At 40.2% G+C, this 23,240-nt stretch overlaps 1 protein-coding gene across 1 annotated transcript in view; it reads left to right on the top strand.

Moving 5' to 3' along the window:
• LOC126251806 (solute carrier family 22 member 7-like) overlaps positions 1-23,240 on the top strand; it is an 85,566-nt gene that overhangs the window by 25,597 nt on the left and 36,729 nt on the right. The window contains exons 2-5 of the mRNA XM_049952450.1: positions 6,809-7,083; positions 7,351-7,578; positions 11,273-11,430; positions 18,386-18,554. Of these exons, the coding sequence (XP_049808407.1) occupies positions 6,809-7,083; positions 7,351-7,578; positions 11,273-11,430; positions 18,386-18,554 (830 nt within the window). The remainder of the gene's footprint in view (positions 1-6,808; positions 7,084-7,350; positions 7,579-11,272; positions 11,431-18,385; positions 18,555-23,240) is intronic.

Raw genomic sequence — 23,240 nt, 5'->3', positions numbered from 1 at the left:
TGCCAATCCTGAGTGATCCATTCGGCATGTTGTTGGGCCTATCTGTACCGCGCTGCATGGTGTCGTGGTTGCAAAGATGGACCTCGCCAAGGACGTCGGGAGTGCAGTTGCGCATCATGCAGCCTATCGTGCACAGTTTGAGTCGTAACACGACGTCCTGTGGCTGCACGGAAAGCATTATTCAATATGGTGGCGTTACTGTCAGGGTTCCTCCCAGCCATAATCCGTAGGTACGGTCATCCACCGCAGTAGTAGCCCTTGGGCAACCTGGGCGAGGCATGTCAACGACAGTTCCCGTCTCTCTGTATCTTCTCTATGTCTGCACAACATCGCTTTGGTTCACTCCGAGACATCTGGACATTTCCCTTGTTGAGAGCCCTTCCTGGCACAAAGTAACAATCCGGACGAGATCGAACAGCGGTATTGAGCGTCTAGGCATGGTTGAACTACAGATAACACGAGGCGTGTACCTCCTTCCTGGTGGAATGACTGGAACTGAACGGCTGTCGGACCCCTCCGTCTAAAAGGTGCTACTCATGCATGGTTGTTTACATCTTTGGGCGTGTTTAGTGACACATATGAACAGCTCTGTGGAACTGGAGATGATGCAAAACTTCTTTTGATGTATGTAATTTCAGATTTATTATAATTTCAGGCCCGTTCTATATGTGAAATTATGACATGATTATAACCGACTTGCTTCTTGAATGAAATGCAGTGCACATAGTTTTACAATAACTAATAAACAACAAATATGTCAGATCATGCCGACATGAATTATGACATAGACATGAATTGTAACGTACATCCTTTTTAACCTTAAAACAGTTTATGAAACAACGTATTTTTATGAGTTATTGTACTGGATGAAATATCAATACTTTCTTGTAAATAATTTACAAAATCTGTAGCTAGTTTGAGAACTACTTCGAACGTATTGTACAAAAAGTTTGACAAAATTGTTTGTACATCCTTTTGTCACTGATTACAATACATGAGCAGAAACTCGTATACCATCTATTAATGCAATGTACTCCTTTCATGTTGCTATAGATGGTTCTGCGGCGTTAGCTGTAAGTATCTTTGACAGAATCATGCAGCTATCTGCAGTTGTCAGGTTGCAGTACTTGTTGTTTGAGTTACTGTTATGTGACATGTGATAGTGTACCATTACGATCTGGAATCTGTCCACATGTATTTAGGGCTTACGGCGTATGGTCACATATGTGTAAGACGTTTCCAATACTTACACAACGTAAAATGTGATGCACATAAGTTTATGGCACACATTTAAGAAGGTTTACCACACTATAATGTGATTATGCCATTTCGATTTGTGTAATGTTGTTACTTATGTAGCGATGTATGAACACAATGTTATTCTCTTCTAAGTTCGTATATTTCAAATGCAAGTACTTCCAAATTACGCAAGGCTGAAATTAGCTAACTGCACAAATTAAATGAAAAACAGTAATATACAGCCTACAATGGGCCTTGTTTTCTTTTGTAAGAAACATAGCCAATTCCACACTGAGCAACTCAATAGCAAAAGCAAGTCTGGTGCTCCCATACATTTTTCTTAAATTATACTCACTTCTCTCTCTCCTAAATTAACAGTCTTTTCTATCTAGGATATCCTTCTGAAGACTACTTCAGTTATTTCCCTATCGACTCTTGTGGCAATAACAGATGGACTCATCAGAAGGATGCCCGCAATAGAAATGACGGTGATAATTTTCGCAGAGCTTTGTGTGACTCATGTCGTCACAGTCATTCTTTCTGTCTCCCTGTGGCTGTGGGACAAAGTGAGAAAACTGAGTAACCATTCCCTTCACCTTGATTTTCAGACGCCATCTCTCGCAATAACCTTTGGAAATCTCCTAGAACAGCTTCACTCTGACCCGCAAGAATAATTGGACGCGTATATGGAAGAAGTTTCATAAGCCAAAGACGAATCAATTCATCTTGACTGTAGGCATTGTTCAAGAATTGATTTTTTAACATCTTACTCCCAAAGAACTAATACGTAGACAAAAATAGATGTCTAAATTCTTCATATGAATCGCCAATGCACAGACGCACATTGGAGGTTGACCTCCCACCAAATAAAGACGCACAAATTGTATCTTCACCGCCAAAGCAAGTTACTGGAAGTGAAAAATCATATTGCTCCAGCCAAGAACAAGAATGAGTACCATGTGATGTACTGCTGTTCACTTGAAACTTTTTCACAGATGAAAAACATTATTATCAATGCAAGATATTTCATCACGATTGTATCAACCAGAGCAATCATCCACCTTAACTGTGAGCATAATTTCTTCTTTAATATTTCACCGTCGTTTCTCTACACTGACCTTCAACTCCTCAGATCTATTTTCTAGATTTGGTAGTAATATAGCATGTGACATTTGTTCTTGAATTAGATTAACAACTTCTTGACTGCCCATCAGTAGAAACGTTCCTAATTAATCCGTTTCATTCTTTTCGAATTACTCCCTAAAATTTCTAAAAACTTTCTTAACTTGTTCATTAACAACGACTTGAAACTGATGTTGACTCCCTTCAACATCAGCAAGTTTACCCTCAGAACTAGAAGTCTTCACAGCGAAGTCTGCATACAAGCTCTCTCTTAGTTTTGTACTCAGTTCTGTAAATTTCCCTGTAATTTCTACAATAATTTGTTCACATTTCGTTCTAAATCATGTACGTGTTCTTCTAAATTGGTAACATTAGCCTCCAATTTATTAATCAACTCCCTGCACTCACTGACGACAGCGTACACTCTTTGACTTCCAGATATAATAACTGACTCACTATTAAATATATTATGGTCTCTCTGAGCAGCAGCCCTGCACAAGACACCACAATCAGAATATTCCGTTATCTCAGCTTTCTTACCTCTCTTGTTTTCATTATTCTTCATTCTGTCACAACAATTACAACAAACAATAAAATTTTTGACTAGCCTTACAAGATTACACTAAATCACACAAATACAGTATTCACAAGTCAAATAATTGAGACCAAGAGAAAAACCATTTTCCACTGTGATGCCATAATTTCTATTCAAAAGGACAAAATAATGACATAAAACAATAGTAAATCAGTGCTTCTTGTCTCTATCTCATATTTACTGTGGACTTGTCAATCATACAAAGAATATAAATACTTCGATAAACCAATAAACCATCTCATATTGATCTCACAAGATACCAAGGAACTAAAAATTTTCACAAGACTAACTCCCCTCGCAAGAAATGAGGAAGAATCCACAATACTCGTATCTTCACAAACCACATAATTATCCCAACAGTGAAGAATAGCTCTCAAACCGTCATTTCACTGAAATTAGTGAGCATTTGAAATAGAAACACAACAAAACTATTTACTACAATAAGAGCTGAAATTTGGGTAAAACATCAATTTAAGATTGAACCATTCAAAAATTCAGTGAAAAATGTTCACCAAAAGCACTGTCCTGTCATCCACAAGAACCTAAATACTTTCAACAATCTTTCATTATATTGAACCTCACCTAATACCATGTATGATACACAACACTCCTAAGCCCAGATAAATTTTCCAAAATCAGCAAGTAAATAACCAGGTGACATACATTATAATTTGCTCAGCAAATTTAGAATGTAGGACTTATGTGGTAATGACTCAACAATCAGCTCTGTAACCAAATTGACTTAGCAAGCTAATCGAGTGAGAGGGGCGAAATTAGGTGGGTTGAAGTTTTCAGTTCACTGTTTCAATCCAAAATTTTTATTTTTCAAGAAGAACTACATTCCAAATTGCTCATTAATACCACCAGCCTCTGTATTGTGCTTATCAATTGATGGATGTAATGACCTGTACTAACCATTTCTGCTGGAATCTAATGAAATACACAACATCCCCAATCATCATCGTTTTCTGCTGGAATCTAATGAAATACACAACATCCCCGATCATCAACTGACATGTTCGGTACATAAACACACAGATATGACCTTTACCTCCCTGATGACACAGAACGGATAACAAATATAACGTGAACGTTTCAGAAGAAACTTTATCAGCACAAATTAATGTTCCCCCAGAACACAAGGTAGAACGATATGACTGAGAGAAATTCAGAGAAAGTATGTCACTGCCCTTCCAAAAACTCAGATAATGCCTCCCTATGTATCACAATCTGCACACTTTCCTATTTCTCAAATAAAATATGACAATTTTACTGTGGTTTTGACCTCAAAAGAAATATTTTCCTCACTACCTAATGCCACCAAATAGTGTTAATATCTTATGCTTTACTAACACAAATGATAATCCAAATCAGAAATTAAATAGAAATAAACTGCACCCCCTATTATATCCATGTAGCAATCTTCACAGTAGCATCACTGCACTGTTATCACTATAATGTGAGCAATATGTTTAACTACTGGATTCCACAAGTACAAATCACAACGAAAAGTGAATATATTGCAAATATATAAAGCTATCTCTGTATACAAAATAACCTAAACTCACAAGAAAGTGAAACATTCCAAAGATGGGCTAAAACAGTGATAGACATGTTGTCCAAAACTGGAAGTTTCTGCATATCAGAAAAGAAAAGTCATTACATGAAATAAACTGTAGCACATAACTTATCATAAAATTCACAGTAACAAAAAAATCCTGGCAGTCTCATCCTAAAATGGAAGGTGTGAGTGTGTATAGCTAATAGCTAGTAGCACCTAATTTCATTATTTTACATAAGCACAACTGGATGATAAGGGCCTGCATATCTGAAAATAGCACATAGTATATAAGTGAATGATTTTTGCCAAAGCACCAAGTTGTACCAACATATGTCAGTTTACCTCTTATAGCGATCTGTTGCGTTATGGGGCAGCTTCCCCAGTCATGTACCCAACAGTTCAGAGCGAATTCAGTAACTAACTATCTGAAAAATCACTTATTAAAGGTCCAGTACATTGTCTTACCTTGTTCATTTCCTGAAAAAGTAACTTGGATGCACAACGTTTGTACTTAATTTTGTAGTTAGCCTCCAACAATAGCTCACTATGTGTAAAGTTAATCATCAGAACGAGTCTCACTTCAGTCTTCTCTTCGTCTAAGATCATGAAAACAAGATGGCGTTGCTCTGTTTGAGGCACATTAATCAAAACATTAATAGAAGGAATGACCTTTCTAGTAAATCACTATGCAACACATGTTTATAATAAATATGTTGTTTCTCATAAGCTTCGACAGGAATTACTATTATCTGATGAAAATCCAGCTCACTTCCAAGGCTCTATCGTCGGAAAAATAATCCAGTATCGTCCATAGAAAACAGAACTTGCATCATTAGTACCGAAGAATTGCGTATATAACAGAAAGAACGTGAAAACGCTGAAGTATAGCGGCCTGAGGACTAGTGCAAATGGACGATCTGACTAATGAAGAACGATAGAACGTATATCACCACTGAATACAAATTGAAATAATCTTACCGATCATTTTTGATGTCATACACACTGTTCAAAACGATAGCTCTCCATCAACATGTTCTACTGTATATTGAAACTGATTAAGTCAATATCTCAGAGATAGTTGTAAATAAATATTACGTTTCCTGAAAAGTGTAAAAAAATTATGAGGAAATGAAAGAGTCAGCATACTGGCACCTTTCGACAAGGTATTCTCTCTTTCTCGATTGGTAGATCATTGGTATCGATAACCGGCCATTTGTCACATTTGTCATAACCTATAGTTTTTATTTTCTAAAGCTCCCTCAAGTAACGTGGTAGATTTTATTTCATAATATCTCTTATTCTTCTTAGTGTTTTTGATACTACCCGTTCTCCGCCTATTTAGTGAAGAACCTCATTATTTCCTATTAGTTCACCTAATTTTCAACACACTTCAATAAAACTACATCTAAAACGTTTCGATTCCCATCTTTCACAGTCCGTGATTCACTTCCAAATAATACTTTGCTCTAAATGTACATTGTCTGAAATTTCTTCCTCAACATAAGGCTCATGTTGAAAATAATAGATTTCTTTTGGCCAAGAATGCCCTCTTGATGTACGTTATTCTTCTTCTTACGTCGTGCTTGCTTCGTCCTCCTTTCGTTAGCTTCAACGTAGCAGGAGTCCTTCACTCTGTCTACTTCGCGGTCCCCACTTCTGATGTTAAATTTACCGCTAATCTCATTTATGGTATTCCTCAACATTTTCGTCTTTCTTCAGTTTACTCTCAGTCCATAATGTTTGCTCATTAGACTTCCCACTAGGCAAGTCCTGCAATTCTTCCTCACTTTCATTGAAGATAGCAATGTCATCAGACACTTTTATTATTGACATTCTTCCAGCCTTAATTTTAATCACACTTCTGTACCTTCATTTCCGTTATTGGATACAACAGTAAAGGTTGAATTTTGTAACTCTGTCTTACACTTTCTTAATCTGAGCGTGTTCTTGGTCTTATTATGTACCGACAGACTTTCCCTGTAGCTTACACTATATTCCTATAGTAATGAGAATTCCAGTTTACAGTATTAAAGTTGTTTTAGATCGGCAGAATCTTGTGTCCATGTCTTGATTTTTCTTAACTCTTGCCTCCAATATCCGGCAGAAGGTCAGAACTGACTCCCTATGCGCTCCTCTCTCCTACAGTCAGACTAATCGTCTTTTAACGGTCGATGCTTTTTCCTTTCTGAATATTTACAACACTTAAAATTTTCACGTCTCATAAGGCCGTTTAATAATTCGATGGTTTCATACATTCATATGTTTTATTCTAGCTATTTTTTATGTTGCAGATGACTGCCAAGATCAAAGAAGACGGAACAGAGAGATTAAATAATGTGAATCATCATGAAGTGACATTTGAAGGTATCCTCGAGAAAATTGGGAGCCGCGGCAAGTTCCAAATTCGGCTGAATCTTATTTATGTTGGCCTTTCTGTTCTTGTATGCTCTGTTCCTAGTCAGATGTTTGTAATTTCAATGATGGTGCCTGACCATTGGTGCCATGTTCCTGGGAGAGCATCAGCTAATGTCAGTATCGAGGAATGGAAGAGCATAACAATTCCCAGGTAGACAATATCTGTAGTGCGTTGTTCTTTCCAAGTTACTCAATGATTATTGGCTATAGAAACTATGCCATTACATTTAGTGCAAGCTAATTTCAGAATTTTACTTTGATCTTTCATATTTACCTTGAAATTTCTCACCTACCGATGCAAAACCAAAAAGTACAGTCTCCACTCACAGTTAGAGCGACCTGTGATAAAATTTATTATTACTGAGCTACATTGCAATCACTGAGTGTTTCCTGGTGATCATAGTCTGTATATTTATAGGGAGAATGGCACCTACAGCAAATGCCTCATGTTTACAAGTCTGAACCATACTAATGAAACAATACCGTGCCAATACGGTTGGGACTACGATGAGACATGGTTTTCGTTGACTCTGCCATCTCAAGAAAACTGGGTTTGTGGGAAGAAAATGGTAGTTAGTCACACTATGGCAACTGTTCAAGGTCTTTCCGTCATCGTGGGCCTTGCCCTCTGCTACGTAGGAGACAGGTAAGTAGGTTTTACCTTGCGTATGTTATTTTTGTTGGCTACAAAACTTCCTTCTTTTTACTACTAGCATTGCAGACTGAATGAACAACAGAAACCCATCACTACTCAATTGACATTACGGATAACAAACAAAGCAAACTGATGGTTCAAAGACCATTCCAATGTGAAGTCAATTAGTTACGGAGTACCATCGAGAAATTGACAAAAATAAGACAGAGACGAAAAATATGGCTTTACGAAAATAAGCAGATGATTTTATTTAGCTAAATTTGAATTTAAACGAGTTAGGAGACATTTCTGTTGTTTCTCCTATCTCCCATTTTCTTGAGAGTTAATGCATAGGTGGCTATGTGAACGAGCTGACTCGATGTACATGACTCATCACTGTTCCGTCCGTAAAGTGAAATTCTTGTAAATTCATTTTTTAAAGTGTTTCGCTTATTGGGATGGTTCCGGTTTGATGGGACTGCATAGACCCACCCAAATACTACTATCTGTCAACGTCATCATTTGAGATAAGGGACGAAGTTGTTACTTATGTAATAACCCCTTTCATAATTCCGTCATACTCCATTATTTAATTGGCAATAGATGTATAAACCAAAACCTTATTCTTTGTTTAAATGTTTAATCAGTTGTTGTTATGGCCTCAAAGCATTTCTAATTTCTTATTTCAAAATTTTTATTTTAGTTCCTTGGAATCTACCAATATTTCCTCTAATGAAGCAATATTCAGTGTATTAGAATTTTAGTATTTACATCTTCGATTTTCAATTCTCTTCAGTTTTCTTTTGTGGGGCCCATGCTTACATTTTTATATAGTGTGGGGTACGTTGCAGGAGAAGATGTACTGAATTGTTGAGATGTGTTATTGCACTATGTTCCATAGACCCGGGCAACCGGAAAATGCAGATTAGTCGAAAATGCCCAACTGTAATTTAAATATTGTTCTATAAAATATAAAGTCCCCGCGGAAGTAATGACGTCTTTGAATATACTGTTTTTATACAGAATATGTATCTTTAACCAAAATTAGGAAATGCATACATGGCCTGCCGGTGACACAGCAATCATTTCGCTCCTCAGACCAGCTGGGTTTTGAACCCCAGGTCCACAATTATCTGGTGATGATTTGTTTTATATGAATATTTTAATCAAAGTTGTAATGTGGTAATCAGTTTCTCATTACGGTACTGCTAGTAAAAGTTAGCAACTTGGCTCTTGAATAAAATGTACTCGGGCTAGCAACAGTGTTAAATGTTTAAAATGTCATTGTCCCTGGCAATAGTCCAGGAGTGCTCGGTCGAAGGCTAGTGCTATTTTAATTACTTAACGCAGCTGGAAGCCGAAGCACATTGTATTCAATATTACCGGCGCGAGACTCTGCAGCTCTGCACAATGTGACTCTAAATTTCATTCTTCATTGAGAAATACTTAAAATATGCTTCTAAAATATTATTTCTAGTGACTATCACCAAACTGAGCAGGTCAAGGTCATCTCTCCCACTTACAACATCGTCAGTTGGTAATAATTTCAAATGTTAGTAAACATTCCGGAAAAATAGTAGATATCTGTATTTTTTTTAGTATGGAATATAAAATAAAAGTATTTGAGATAGGAAATAAAATACCGAAAGCAGTTCGAAATGTCGTCTCTGTTGAATTTGCCTTCCAGCCAGAAAGTTGTTAAGAAAACTATGAAATTAATTTTGGTAACATTTGCCATGTTATTGGTGTATCGTCTCACCTCTGAGAACGATTTACTTACTAAAGAATCCGAGCGCCAGGATTTTTGCTAGTCTTAAAATAGTTCAGATAGCTCTGAGCACTATGGGACCTACCATTTTATGTCGTCAGTCCCCTACAACTCAGAACTACTTAAACCTAACTAACCTAAGGACATCACACACATCCATGCCCGAGGCAGGATTCGAACTTGCGACCGTAGCGGTCGCGCGGTTCCAGACTGAAGCGCCTCGAAACCGATGGACCACAACGGCCGGCTTCGTCTTAATAGGACCGAAAATATTACCTTCCTCCCGAAGCGATTACATTATAGTAGCTGTTACAGACGCTTTATAACAGTGGCCTATTGTCCGCCGTAATCACTAAACGAACAGTCTCCAAAATGTAGCTCTCGATGCAGCAACATCCCTTCACTACACAAGAAATTTGCGTCCATTTTTACACATTCTGTGCTAAAACCGCTGTCTTTTAAAAGGCAAAAAACTGACCTTTCTAAGCTTTCGTGTAGTACTCGATTTCGTGTCGTAGCTGGGCACTAAGTTTGCTGGCTGTAAGGTACTGAATTATAGAACTCTAAGACAGTCCTGCGGACCACTTCATTAAGATGGTGAGTCCGTTTGTATAAACCTACTTTCCCGTTTAAATCCTTGTCATGACGAATAGAAGACAGCACACATGCCAACAACCTTCGGAGCAGTTTCGGTGACGCTAAAACATTGTTCTGTTCTTTCTGAGGAGACTTCACAGGTTCTAGGCGCGCAGTCCGGAACCGTGCGACTGCTACGGTCGCAGGTTCGAATCCTGCCTCGGGCATGGATGTGTGTGATGTCCTTAGGTTAGTTAGGTTTAAGTAGTTCTAAGTTCTAGGGGACTGATGACCACAGCAGTTGAGTCCCATAGTGCTCAGAGCCATTTGAACCATTTGAGACTTCACATGCGTCTGCCATCAATTTTTGTGCTCAACCGAAGCTAATGTTCCTTCTCTCTTTTCCGTCATGATGTAGTTTGTCAAAAAACTACATGTTTTGTTTGTTCCCTAAAGTCCATTTAGTAAGGGCGTCCACAAAAAAGACGCGGACTAGCAAACTATGGTATGCACAAATGTAGTTTTACTGTATCACTCTTATCTGCAAAACACAATGAATTCATGGAACACAGCGAAACAGAATACTCGGAAGCAGCGAACTGTGACGCGTGACCATTCGGTACTTTACATGGCAACAATACAAGGCCAGGAGTGAAGTAGGGTGGGAGTAGCGGGGTGACACGTGCGACCTTCAGTTGCCTGGTTTCGTTATGTCAGCTACATAGCAAGAACACTTTGGTGTTCATCCTCATCCACAACACCCTTAGGGCACAGCGGTACGTCGACGATACTCTGCTCCCTGTTTTGTTGCCCTTCATGGCAAGCCAATCTTGGCCTACATTTCAAGAAGATAATACCCACCCGCACACGGCAAGAGGTTCTACCGCTTGTCTTCGTGCTCGCTAAATCCTGCCTTGAACACCAAGGTCGCGGGATCTCCCTCAGTTTAGAACTTTTGCTGCATCATTTGCAGGGCCCTTCAAACATCTCGGGATTTTGACGATCTAAAACTCCAATTGGACATTATTTTGCACTATATTCCTCAGGAAGACGTCCAACAATTCTGTGAATCAACGTAAACTGAACAAATACGTGCATTATGGCGGGAGGTGGCTGAACCTGTTATCCGCTGTTTGCCTGTACACGTACGTCAGTTATCCGTTGTTTGCCTGTACACGTACGTCAGATCTATCGACTTTCGTCCCATTTGGATTTTTTTTTTTTAGAGAGTGTATGTCCTCAAAGAAATACTCTAAAACAATGTTTTAATTTCTCGTAACGTCAGATTTGTGTTTTCTTAGTATCTCAGCCTCGTTCTGAGAGTGGTTACGCAATCATATAAGTGTAAAATTCTGTTTCCAGGTTTGGGCGTCGCATTCAGTATTTTGTATCTCTTATCTTGATAGCGTCCTGTCGCAGTCTTAGCGTACCAGCGACAGCAATATATTCCTTATTTATTGTGCTGTCCGTGATTGGGACCGCCGCAGACAGCTCGACAACAGAAGCAACCGTCTCTATTGGTGAGATACGATGAATAAGTGTAAATACTCCTATACGTTAACGTTTCACTGCTGGTTCTAAGATTTCGATCTAGAAAACATCAGAAGATTCTTGAATAAACTCCCCACATTTATTTATTCTGTGCTAACATTAAACTTCAGGAAAATATCATTGCGGATATAAAAATCTGACCATTTTCGAGCTCATAATTAATTAATTTCTGGTGTAGTTTATAGAATCTGCTGTCAGAATGTTTTAATTATGGAAATACAGTTTTCATCAAGCAATATGCATCAGGAATTATATGTGTTTTTCTCTTTTGTCTGCAGATCACAGATTTATACTTAATGGAGACTCTGATTACTAATCACTCTCTTACATCATTTGTAAAGCACATCGTGTCACGATGGAGGTGTCTGTGTACAGAAAGAGAGAAGTGTAAGGTTTAGCGTCCCGTTGACACCGATGTCATCAGAGATGAAGCACAAACTCGAACTCGTACTACGAGAGCGTACGACCAAAATTTTTGTCTTATAGTAGTACGGCCAAAACAGTATAAAATCGACAGAGATTCGATTACCCTAAACGAAAAAATACTAATTTCAAAAAAATTTTGCATCACATATAATGACAGCATGTTCCAAAATCTCAACAAATATTACTGAAATTTATCATAGCAATATGTCTAATTTTGAGAATGCAGTTGAATAATAGATTTAAAAAACGAAAAACCCGTTTTTCAGGCGCATGTGGCGTGGCTGCAAACAGGGGAATGATTTGAAAAATAAAATTATAGGAAACAGTCGGGAAGTCTGTTTTATTAGTATATTTGAGTCAATTAATGCGCCAGAATCATTTTTCAAAAGGAAATACGAGAATTTTCCATTTCGAGATCGTTATGAAAACGTTAAAAAATTTTATCAGACGATAAAATACGTTGCCCAGATGCATATAAAATTGATATTAGACAAGTTTACTGCAGTACCTTACTAATCAGACAGCATTTCGGTATTCGAAAATTCTTACAAGTTCGCATTGAGGCTTATGAAGGTCTACGTTGCAACCCAATGAATAGCCTGCAACCTTCCAGTTCCGATATTAACAACTAGCTTACTAGAAACCATCGTACTGAACGATGCTTTAAATGAATTAGACAAGAAGGAAATGGGATAAGGTTCAAAAAATACGTTTTATTTAAGTATAAAAATGTGAACGTTCTTAATCACTGTTGGACTCTTCAACACTATCATCTTCTTCAATATCTCCTTTCAGTTCACAACCAATTTCTTGAGTGTCTTTGCTTGGAAAACAAATATAATTAGTGAAAGTTACTCATATCTACATAAAAATATTACAGTGAAATTCATATTAACTAAACCATACTCATTCTTCGTTTAAAATAACGTCGCTTATCTCGGGTAGTTGTCTACCCGAGAATCATGAAAAACGGTTACATCCCTCGTCGTCATACCACCATAAATCTGTGCGGTCAAGACCTGTCACATTTTTCGTATGAGCGTTGCTCCATATTTGCGGAATATGTCTTGTTTTCAATAAATGATATTCCAGTTCTGTTTCACGTGCAGTAGACTGCAGGTGTCAAAATTAGGTAAATCCAGATTTAGAAGCTGTAGAAGAATGTTCACTTTTCATTTGATATGTTTGTGTAAGAATGTTGAATTTAACCAGACATTATTAATTGTTTTTCGCTTTAGAAGTTGCACGTGAGCTCTTCTAAAACGTTCTATACGTTTCTAGTGTCAGAAGCAAATCCGCCTGAATCGGTGAAAGCCTTTTGATAGCATATAGAATTTTTCAGCACGGTCTGCGGCCACTTTTGCGCCTTGCGATAGAAAGCGCGATATTAATCCCAGCCGGCAATACCATGAAAAGCAGGTAAAAATATTGCTAGAGCAACCGACTGTTTCAAGCAAATGCGAAACTTCAATGTAACGGGGTAGCATAGCGTCCAGAGGTGGACCAAAGAGCTAAGGACTTGCTCAGTTTGTGAAGCTCTTTGAGTTACTACCCACCTTCCACACGGAGCACGTTCATATCTAACCACTGACTTCTAGTATCAGCCGCACGTAGTTGACGTCAGCAAGTGTTGGGCCTGAAGATGACGTTGTTACAACGTTGAAACTAGTTGCCAAAATTAAATCGACACTTTAAATACAGCTGGAGGAATTTCCTCATTTTTAATATAAGTTTATACCAACTAACGTGCCACTGTCCTCCATTTCACCTATGCATGTACGAAGATTATCCGTAAATTTTGTTTCACGTAGCAGAAATGGACCGCCGTGCAGCTGCGACGCTTTCTACAGTTACTGTCCACCTAGTTGGGTTCAGGATCATCTACGCTAACGATTGTATATTGTTTTGTCCGTAAAACGGTGAGACCTGGTGTTGGTTCTGGGCTCTCGTACTATCGGGAAGGATGCGGAAGGAAATTTACCATGTCTTTTTCAAAGTAACTATCTCGGCGCTTGCTTTGAACGATATTAGAAAGACGACCGAAAACTCAAAACGGGGTGACCTGATGCAGATTTCTACAACAGCCCTGGCATATGTGAAAGTCCAGAGCGATGTGTTTCGTTTTACAAATTCACGTCATGTCGAAAAAAGAAAAGTATCACGAATGTGACGGAAATCGGTAGAAGTGATGTAGATGTGCAGCAACGAATTGATTACAGTTTCAGAAAAATTGGATGATTTATTCAAGAACAAGAACTTCGCAAACTGAGCAAGACAATAACGCGTCGGTCCAAACCTGGCCCTTGTGCCACCAGTTATTGGGCTTGGCACTAATTGACAGAGTTGTTGGATGTGCTTCTGAAAGGATATCCTGCCAAATTATGTCCAACTGAGGAGTTAGATAGTCAAAATCCCCAGCGGGTTCGTGGGTCCTGCACATAATGCTCTGAGCGATATCAATTAGGGAGAGATCCGGTGACCATTCTGACCAAGACAGGGTTTGACAAGCAACGTTGCCATGTGCGGGCGGGTATTAATTTGCTGAAATTTAAGCTCAGGGCGGCTTGGCACGAAGGGCAACAAAAGTTGGGAGTAGAATGTCGTCGACGTACCGCTGTACTGTAAGGGTGCCGCAGTTGAGAACCAAAAGGGTCCCGCTATGAAATAAAATGGCAACCAGGCCACCACTCGTGGTTGTCAGGACGTTTGCGGGTGACAGTTAGGTTGGTGTCTGGGGCGTCTCCAGACACGTTTACGGCTTAGAATCTCACTGGCTGGAGTGGTATTGTCCCCAGTGATGAGTCCCACTTCGAACTGAGCACCGATGACGAGACGCCCCGGACAGTGGTGGGACATCAACGTGACTATCACCCACAATATGACCCGACAACCAGAACTGATGGCCTGGGGTGGCATTTCTTTTCATAGCAGGACCACTCCGATTTTCATCCGCAGCAACCTGATACCACAGCGGTACTTCGACTGTATGCCACTCCCTGTTTTGTTGCCCTTCATGACAAGCCAACGTGGGCTTACATTTCAAGAAGATAATGCCCCCCGGCACACGTGGCAGTTTCTACTGCTCGTCTTCGTGCTTGCCAAACCATACTTTGGCCACCAAGGTCACCTGATCTCTCTACAATTAAGAACTTTTGGAGCAGGGCCTTCCGATCACTTGGGGATACCGACTATCCAACGCGCCTGTTGGACATCATATGGCACGCTATCCCTCAGGAGGACATCCAACAACTCTATCAAATAATGCCAGACCGAAGAATAGCTTGCATAGCGTCCACAGGTATACCAAAGAGTTAAGGACTTTCTCAGTTTGTGAAGCCCTTTCTTTCCAATAAACCATCCAATTTTTCTGAAACTGAAATAATTTTTTGTACGTACATGAACGTCAACCTACCAATTTCCGCTGTAGACGGTTTACAAACGGTACCGGGTAGCCACGTGGCCCTCCAAGCCAGGCGAAAGTCGTGTCAGTGATGTGCTGGTCGGTTGTGCAGCGTGAATGGTGACGTGACAGACTGGCAAAAGGAATTATCGTGCCTGTACCTGCCGAAGACCAAAACGTGAATGAAGTTGCTCGACTTCTCGGTGTGCCGACGCGGACCGTCAAACACGTGTGTAAGGAGTGGTGTACCACTTGCAGCCATGTAAGACGGTGTAAGAAAGGTTGTCGATAAAAGACACTGGTCGACAGCTATCGGAGATGAGAGTCACGCTCAATGACGATCTATTTGAGCCCAGCAGGAATTTTGCTGTCTGTTTCACCCGGCCGCGCGGGATTAGCCGAGCGGTCTGAGGCGCAGCAATCATGGACTGTGCGGCTGATCCCGGCGGAGGTTCGAGTCCTCCCTCGGGCATGGGTGTGTGTGTTTGTCCTTAGGATAATTTAGGTTAAGTAGTGTGTAAGCTTAGGGACTGATGACCTTAGCAGTTAAGTCCCATAAGATTTCACACACATTTGAACGTTTTTTTGTTTCTTCCTGGGCTTACATTTCAACAGATAATCCCCACCGGCACACGGCCAGGTTTTCTACTGCTTGTCTTGGAGCTTTACTTGCCAAATCATACCGTGTCCAGGAGCTAATTCGGAATGAAGTCGTGGTCACTCCGCCTCGCGGCCAGAGGGTGGTCCCAAAGACGTTGGCGTCGAAGCCCGCTCACGAGGTTTGAAGTCCATATGTGCCGCCTTGCGCGGCACACAATGTTATAGAGTTCGGTGTCGGAACACTGTCTAACCAGTGGATACAGAATGACGTACGACGAGACGCAGATTCTTCTTCCTGTTTCTCGCTGGTTGCGCCATGACTCATAAGAAGCGGATAAAAAAGTTTAGACTGCTGGATAACATTATAAATGGAGACCCTGATTATTCTTTGAGTCAAATATGGACTCCTGCTTCATCTGTCATTAAAACCACTGGGGTGTTGTACCTTGACTTGCAGGGGGGAATCCGTGGCGGATTTTGGCGCAGAAGTTGTTGGTTTTCCACGGCATATATACACGGATAAAAATCACAAGGCCAAGAAATAATTATTGTGGAATAATGAAATTTTGGGACTATATTTATCTAGGTAACATATTTAAGTGATTAAAGTTGCAAGTTCACATGTTAATGTAAATGCGAGAGAAGTCATAGCTAATGTGTAACTTCCAGAATGTTGAATGCAAGAATGCAAACGTGCATGCATTGTGTCGTAGAGGAGCCGGGTGAGAGTCTGCAGGATGGACTTCCAAGTCTGCTGCACATGGTTGTGGATGTCGCTTGATTTGTCGTCCAATGATATTCCATATGTGCTCAACTGGAGACAGATCTGGTGATCTAGAAGGAGAAGGCAACTAGTCGACATTGTGCAGAGCATGTTGTGTTACAACGTCTGTATGCGGACGAACATTATCCTGTTGGAAAACACCCCCTGCCATGCTATTCACGAATGTCGGATCACCAGACTAATGGGCAAATTTGCAGTCAGGGTTCGTGGGGTAGCCACGAGAGTGCTCCTGCTGTTATACAAAATCGGGGACCAGATCATAACTTCAGATGTAGGTCCAGTGTGTCTTGGCCGCAGGCAGGTTTGTTTCAGGCGCTCCCCTGGCCTCATTCTAACCAATACACCGCCATTACTGTTACGGAAGCGGGGCCGGTTTTCATCAGGAAACACAACACATCCCCACGCTGTCCTCCAGTGAGCTCTCACCCGACATCACTAAAGTCGCAAATGGTGGTGGTTTGGGGTCACTGGAATGCACGCTGCAGGGCGATTTGCTCGGGGCCGTACTTAACCAATTTGTAACAGTCCACTGCTGCTCAAATTCCTGCTGCAGTAAGATGCGCCAGATCCATACGCCGAACAAGAAAGTCTTCCCTGTCGGTAATTCTACGTGGCTGTCCGAAACATGGCCTTCTTGTGGCCGAACCTTCCAGTGATCACCAATGCCAGCAATCAGTACGAAGGCTACATTCCTGCGAAGTCATTCTACGGTATCGCAGAACGAACATCCAGTTTCTCGTAGCGGTGCTGCACAAACTCAGTGAGCTGTTGATAAAGGCGTTTTCGTCGTATAATGGCGTCTTCGTCGTCTTAAAGGCATTCTTGAGTAACACAAATTCCCTATGTCCAAAGTTAATTAACGCTCACGACCGTGACAGTGCGTATTTAAGGGAAACCCGGTGTGCATTCTCGTAGTGGTGCTAAAAGCACCATTCTTATGGTTCAAATGGCTCTGACCACTACGGTACTTAACTTCTGAGGTCATCAGTCCCCTAGAACTTAGAACTACTTAAACCTAACTAACCTAAGGACATCACACACATCAATGCCCGAGGCAGGATTCGAACCTGTGACCGTAGCGGTCGCGCGGTTCCAGACTGTAGCGCCTAGAACCGTTCGGCCACTCATGCTGGCGCACCATTCTTACTGGACTGGAGCTATATCTGGATAGAACTCATCTTTCGGATGTAGTAATACACCTGGCAACTTTCGTTTATCTCGCACAACTCCTTTTTGGTGGAGGATTTTTTTTTCCGTGCATAAGGGCTGTTGTTTACGGCAGGAATCAGTTTCAGCGAGATTCAGCAAAAAATGTTCTCACCGAGAGACGGCGGCCAGATGATATGCTAAAATACCGTGGCAAGATGATCTTTTGACACAGCTGCAGATCCGGCAAGAATATTGTGAGGAGAACTGGTATTACAACGTAATGAGAACTTTAGAATTACCTGCGTGATAACACCTTTTCAGAAACGCATAAAACCACGTACAGTTTCTTGAATAAATAACTGCACTGATAATTACTACAAAAAGTTTAAATGTACAGGGGAGAAGAATTACTCTTAAAACGTGATAACAATTGTATAAACATTTCTGTTTCAGCAGTGAACGAAAGACATTTACCATGTTGTACATTTTCTTGAACAGTTAATTAGATTGTAACACAGTATATAACACAGTATATCAATCAGTGACTCAAGTCAAACCTTTTCAGGACTGGAATTGTCGGACGTCATGTTCCGCTCAACAGTGAACTTCATGTTCTCCTTAATGCACAGTGTGGGTTCAATACTGACTCCTCTCACCGCATGGGCAGCTGGCGACTGGAGAACGTTTACGCTGGTGTCATCACTGCCGTGTTTTCTTCTGCTCTCCTGTCAGAGGTAAAGCCTTAACAAAGCACAGAATGGGCGGATTACCAAGCTCTAGCGTCTTTTCTTTTCTGGATCTAAAGCTCATTGTTTTCGGTACCTGCTTTGTTTATGCTTTCTTTGAAAACCTAAATATCTAGTTGTCAACACTAGTACTATTAAAAATAGAAAATCGATTATTTTTTTAGATTACTTATTGCCTTGTATACGAGAAACTAGTTGCATCGTACTTCGCCATCAAATGTACGTCTCAGATTTTCTTTTACGTCCTTTTGCCTTTGCGTATAAGGCTCCCACATCTCCTATCATAGGTTATGGTGTAGGATTATCTTGTTTTGAAGGTATTAATACGTAGGCCCATAAGCTAGATCGTGAGGTGCTGTTTTTGAATAGGAGTTTTCTGGTATGCGAAGCACAGGGTGACACATTAGACAGGCGCGGCTAAACGCGCACTGGTTTGACAGGTGGCGCTGCACTAGCGAGTCCAGGCATAGGAGAGAAGACCTCGCAAGGATTTAGCGACAGTAACTATCAGGAAACCGGGAGTGTATCGCACCAGTAAAACGCCTGGCTGCGCTGACGTTTCGAACCGGATATTGACGTCATATGACGATACCTAACTGCCTTCAGAAAATACCTAAGTGCCCGTGTTCTTCCATTCCGCGTCCAGATAGTAGCTGCTAACACGTCTCTATCACTTGCCTACTTCCATATAGTTTGCATATTCTCATTTCGCTTGCTTTCTTTGTTATAGTTTGTTGTTTTATATTTTCTGTTGGAATTTACTTATTTTATTTATGGTATTACAGAGAGCAGGTCCAAAATTATGTAATTTGCAGCAGTTATTCGGAGGTAAAGAGGCTTGCACGTAATAGAGTAGTGTGGAGAGCTGCATGAACCCAATCTTCGGACTGAAGATAACAATAACAACAACAACAGCAACATTGTTATGGTGATGATTATCAACATTTAAATAGTCTGCTATTACTTGTCAATTCCGTTAGGTTAAAAAAAACGATAGTTTCCATAATGTAGGTACACGTTAAAGGTAGAAAACCTAAACTCTTCAACAGAGGCTTACAGGAGTCTCTTGGATTATATCCTTTAAGATTATAATGGCCTGTTTAGAGTTCGATACCTCGAACTGCAAGAACGGAATCCGTATAGGATTGCTTTGTTGTACTTTTGTCTGTCTCTCCTACAGCTGAGAACCCTTATGCTCAAGAACAGATAGACTTACCGAGTTCAGATTTACATCACGTACTGAGATGTCCTGTCCTTGTCGGTGTAAAACTTTTAAACTTCTAAGTCAATGCAATAAAAGGATACGGCCATTTGTGTCACATATTTTGTTATTCGAAAATTTACTCATCAGAACCCATATGGTACTTCTGGTTGATCTGGAATCACGAATTTCGGCAAGAAGAAACATTTCACATCACAAGCAAAGGAAAAAATCCGAAAATAGTTAATTTGTCATTATAAAACACAAAAAATATTTGTCTGTCCTTTTTCATCCATCCGTTTGTCTCTCTGTCTGTCAAGACCCCATTTCCTCTTGAAAGGTCTGGTGTACCAAGATCAAATTTATGTCACATACTAAGGCCTATGGTCCTCCTGGCTATAGGAGAATCTTAAACGGCTAACTCAACGCTATTAAGAGATACGTCCATTTATGCGACATATTTCGGTACTCGGAAACACGCTCATCAAAACTTACAGAATACTTCACGTTGACCTACAACCGTGAAGTTGGCGAAAAATGCACAGTTCACACCGAAAGCTGGTATATCAAGTTCGAATTCATATCCCATACTAAGCCCTGTGGTCCCATGATGGCGTAAAACATTTAAGCTCCTAATTCAATTCAATCAAAAGATTCGGCCATTTACGTCACGTATTTTGAAACTCGCAAACCCACTCATAAAAACTTAGGCGCACTGCCCGTTGACCTGGAATCATCAAATTAGGCAACAAGCAAGGTTTCGTAGTACAAGCAAAAAAAGATCTTAGGATTGTTAAATTGTAATTATATCACTCAAAAAAATAGTTTTGCCATTAGAATATACATTGCATTCATCGTCCTTCAAAAGCACAATAGATGAAAATTACTGCATGCAAACATAAAATGTAGGCATGTTTTTGTAAATAAATAATAATATTTCAATAAATATTGTATATCTATCTTTATTTAATGAAATTGCATCCAAATAGCGATATACAGTTACTCTGCTTAACATTTTACACTTTTGCGTTTTCATTTATCGATTTCACTCTTTTACTGCACAGTACTACGTGATATCGTCCACAGGCTTCGTTACACAGTTCACATATACAGGTTTTGGTTGGGCCGTTATAAGTTTTGTTTTGGCAGATTAGATGATGAAAGCCGTGAATAGAAAGTCTAGTTACGACATGTCGCTGTTCGAAGTTTGGTGCTGTCCATGAGCGGTTCGTCATTGCTTCAGTGCCATAGAACTCTGGCCCTATTTTTTCTCGTTTGTCTTCCATGATCTTCAGTTGCTTTCTGGAAGCCCTGGTGTGTGGCATCATATATCGAAGTCTGATGTCTTCAATTAGGAATGTCTCTCTCGCTAGCGGGTACACTAGTCTAGATCTTGTTGTCTTTGAGAGACCTAGTGCTCCTTTTAGATAAGTCGATTTTACCTTTTCTAGTGTTTCTAGAATTTTTTCTTTCTGTTGGTCCCATGTAATCTCCATCCCGTAGGCCAGGATTGGCAATATTATTGTGTTGAATAATTTCATGGCTGTTTCTAGACTGAGTAAGCAGATCTTTTTGATGTCCTCTTTTGCTATTATTACTTGGGCTGCACGTTCTGTTGTATGTTTTGTGAAGCTTTTGGCTGTTGGTTGCAATGTCACTCTTAGGTATTTAAAGTCTGATGAGATTTTTATTCTTTGTCCTCTGATGCTGATTTCCGCTTTCTTGGGTATTTTGCCTCCTTTTCTGAAAATTACAGTTTCTGTCTTTGTTATATTTATGTGTAGTTTGTGTTCACTGCACCAATTGCCTATTTTCTCAATGATTCTCAGCAGCTTCTGTATATCTGTTGAACCTACGGCTATGTCGTCAGCGTCTGCATATACATATACATCTTCTTCATTTTCTCCATTTCGGAGTACTCCTTCAGTGGCAAGAATGTACAGCAAAGGGCTCATTGGGTCACTCTGTAAAACTCCGTTCGACTGCAGAACGGGATTCGAAAAAGAGAGGTTGTCTGATGTTGTGATTAAGTTGTATTCAGGGATTGACTTGATTATTCTTGCCCATACGCTATCTTCTCCCATTGTGTTTTCCAGTTTTCGGACTATGAGATCTCTTTCCAGTAGATCAAAGGTTTTGGTAAAGTCTATGAACACTGTGCAGAATATTTGTATCTTTTGCAGCGCTTCGTCGATGTTGTTTAGAAGAAGCCTGACTGCCGTAATTGTTGATCTTCCAGATTTGAAACCCATTTGTCGTTCTGGGAGATGACTGTCCACAGAGGCTTGGATTTTTTATGTTCTTATCTTCGAAAACATCTTGAATTGAGTATTTTCCGGGGCTATGCCTCTGTACTTGTTTGGATCCGTTGGGTCTCCTCTTCCTTTGTAGAGAACTTTTATTGTCGAGTGTCTCCATTGTGTAGGAATTCTTCCAAGTTCCAGGCATTTGTTAAATAGTTTGGTCCATACGTGTTGGAGGGACTCTTTTGCATCTTTTATATGCTCATTATATATATTATCGGGTCCTGCTGCTTTCTTGTTCTTCAGTGCTTTTATTACATCTTTCACGTCTTCTTCATTTAGAGGTTCCCATATATTGTCTTTTTCCTTAGTTTGATGTTGTTTCTCTTTCTTTGGAGGTGTTTTGACTCCTCGTTTGTTCAGTATCTTACTGAAGTGGTCTTCCCATTCCTTCATGTCTATATTTGGTGTATGAGCCATTTTTCTTGGTCTTGCTGCTATATATGCGTCTTTCTGGGCTTCATCCGCTTCTCTTTTTGTCTCTCTTTCTATGTATTCTTTTTTCTTCTGTTCTATTAGTTTTTTGTAGATTCTCCTCTCTTCAGCGTACAGTTTGTATGTTTCCTCATCGTGCTGGTTTCTTAATCTGTGGAGCGTTCTTAGAACAGTGTTCCTTTTGCTGTAGCATTCAGCATCGAACCATCTTTTTGCCGTCTATATCTATCTGTGTAGCTGAAGTCGCCTGCTCACTTCCTTTTGTATGTCCGAGCTAGTCTGAGAAACTACTGAAGAGTGTTTGACATGGTTCAAAAATGGTTCAAATGTCTCTGAGCACAATGGGACTTAACATCTGAGGTCATCAGTCCCCTAGAACTTAGAACTACTTAAACCTAACTACCCTAAGGACATTACACACATCCATTCCCGAGGCAGGATTCGAAACTGCGACCGTAGCGGTCGCGCGGTTCCAGACTGAAGGTTCTAGAACCGCTCGGCCACAGAAGCCTGATTTGACATGGTCTTGGAATTCCTTTGACCGATATCTTACAAGTATATGTATCGAAAATAGGCAAAAATTGTTGAGATTCTCGATTCCCAGGATAGATTAACAATGTACATATACCTAATCAAGTTTGCCCTGAACCCTATGGGCGCGAGTCCTAGTCACTCTTGTCCAGTTTCCTTGTCTTATGAAAACTCGCTTAGTTGCTACCAAATTACTTCAGAATA

The sequence above is a fragment of the Schistocerca nitens genome, chromosome 4 (assembly GCF_023898315.1).
Source record: "Schistocerca nitens isolate TAMUIC-IGC-003100 chromosome 4, iqSchNite1.1, whole genome shotgun sequence".
NCBI lineage: Eukaryota > Metazoa > Arthropoda > Insecta > Orthoptera > Acrididae > Schistocerca > Schistocerca nitens.
Note: the sequence above shows the minus strand (reverse complement) of the source record. Positions and strands in the feature narration are given on the sequence as shown.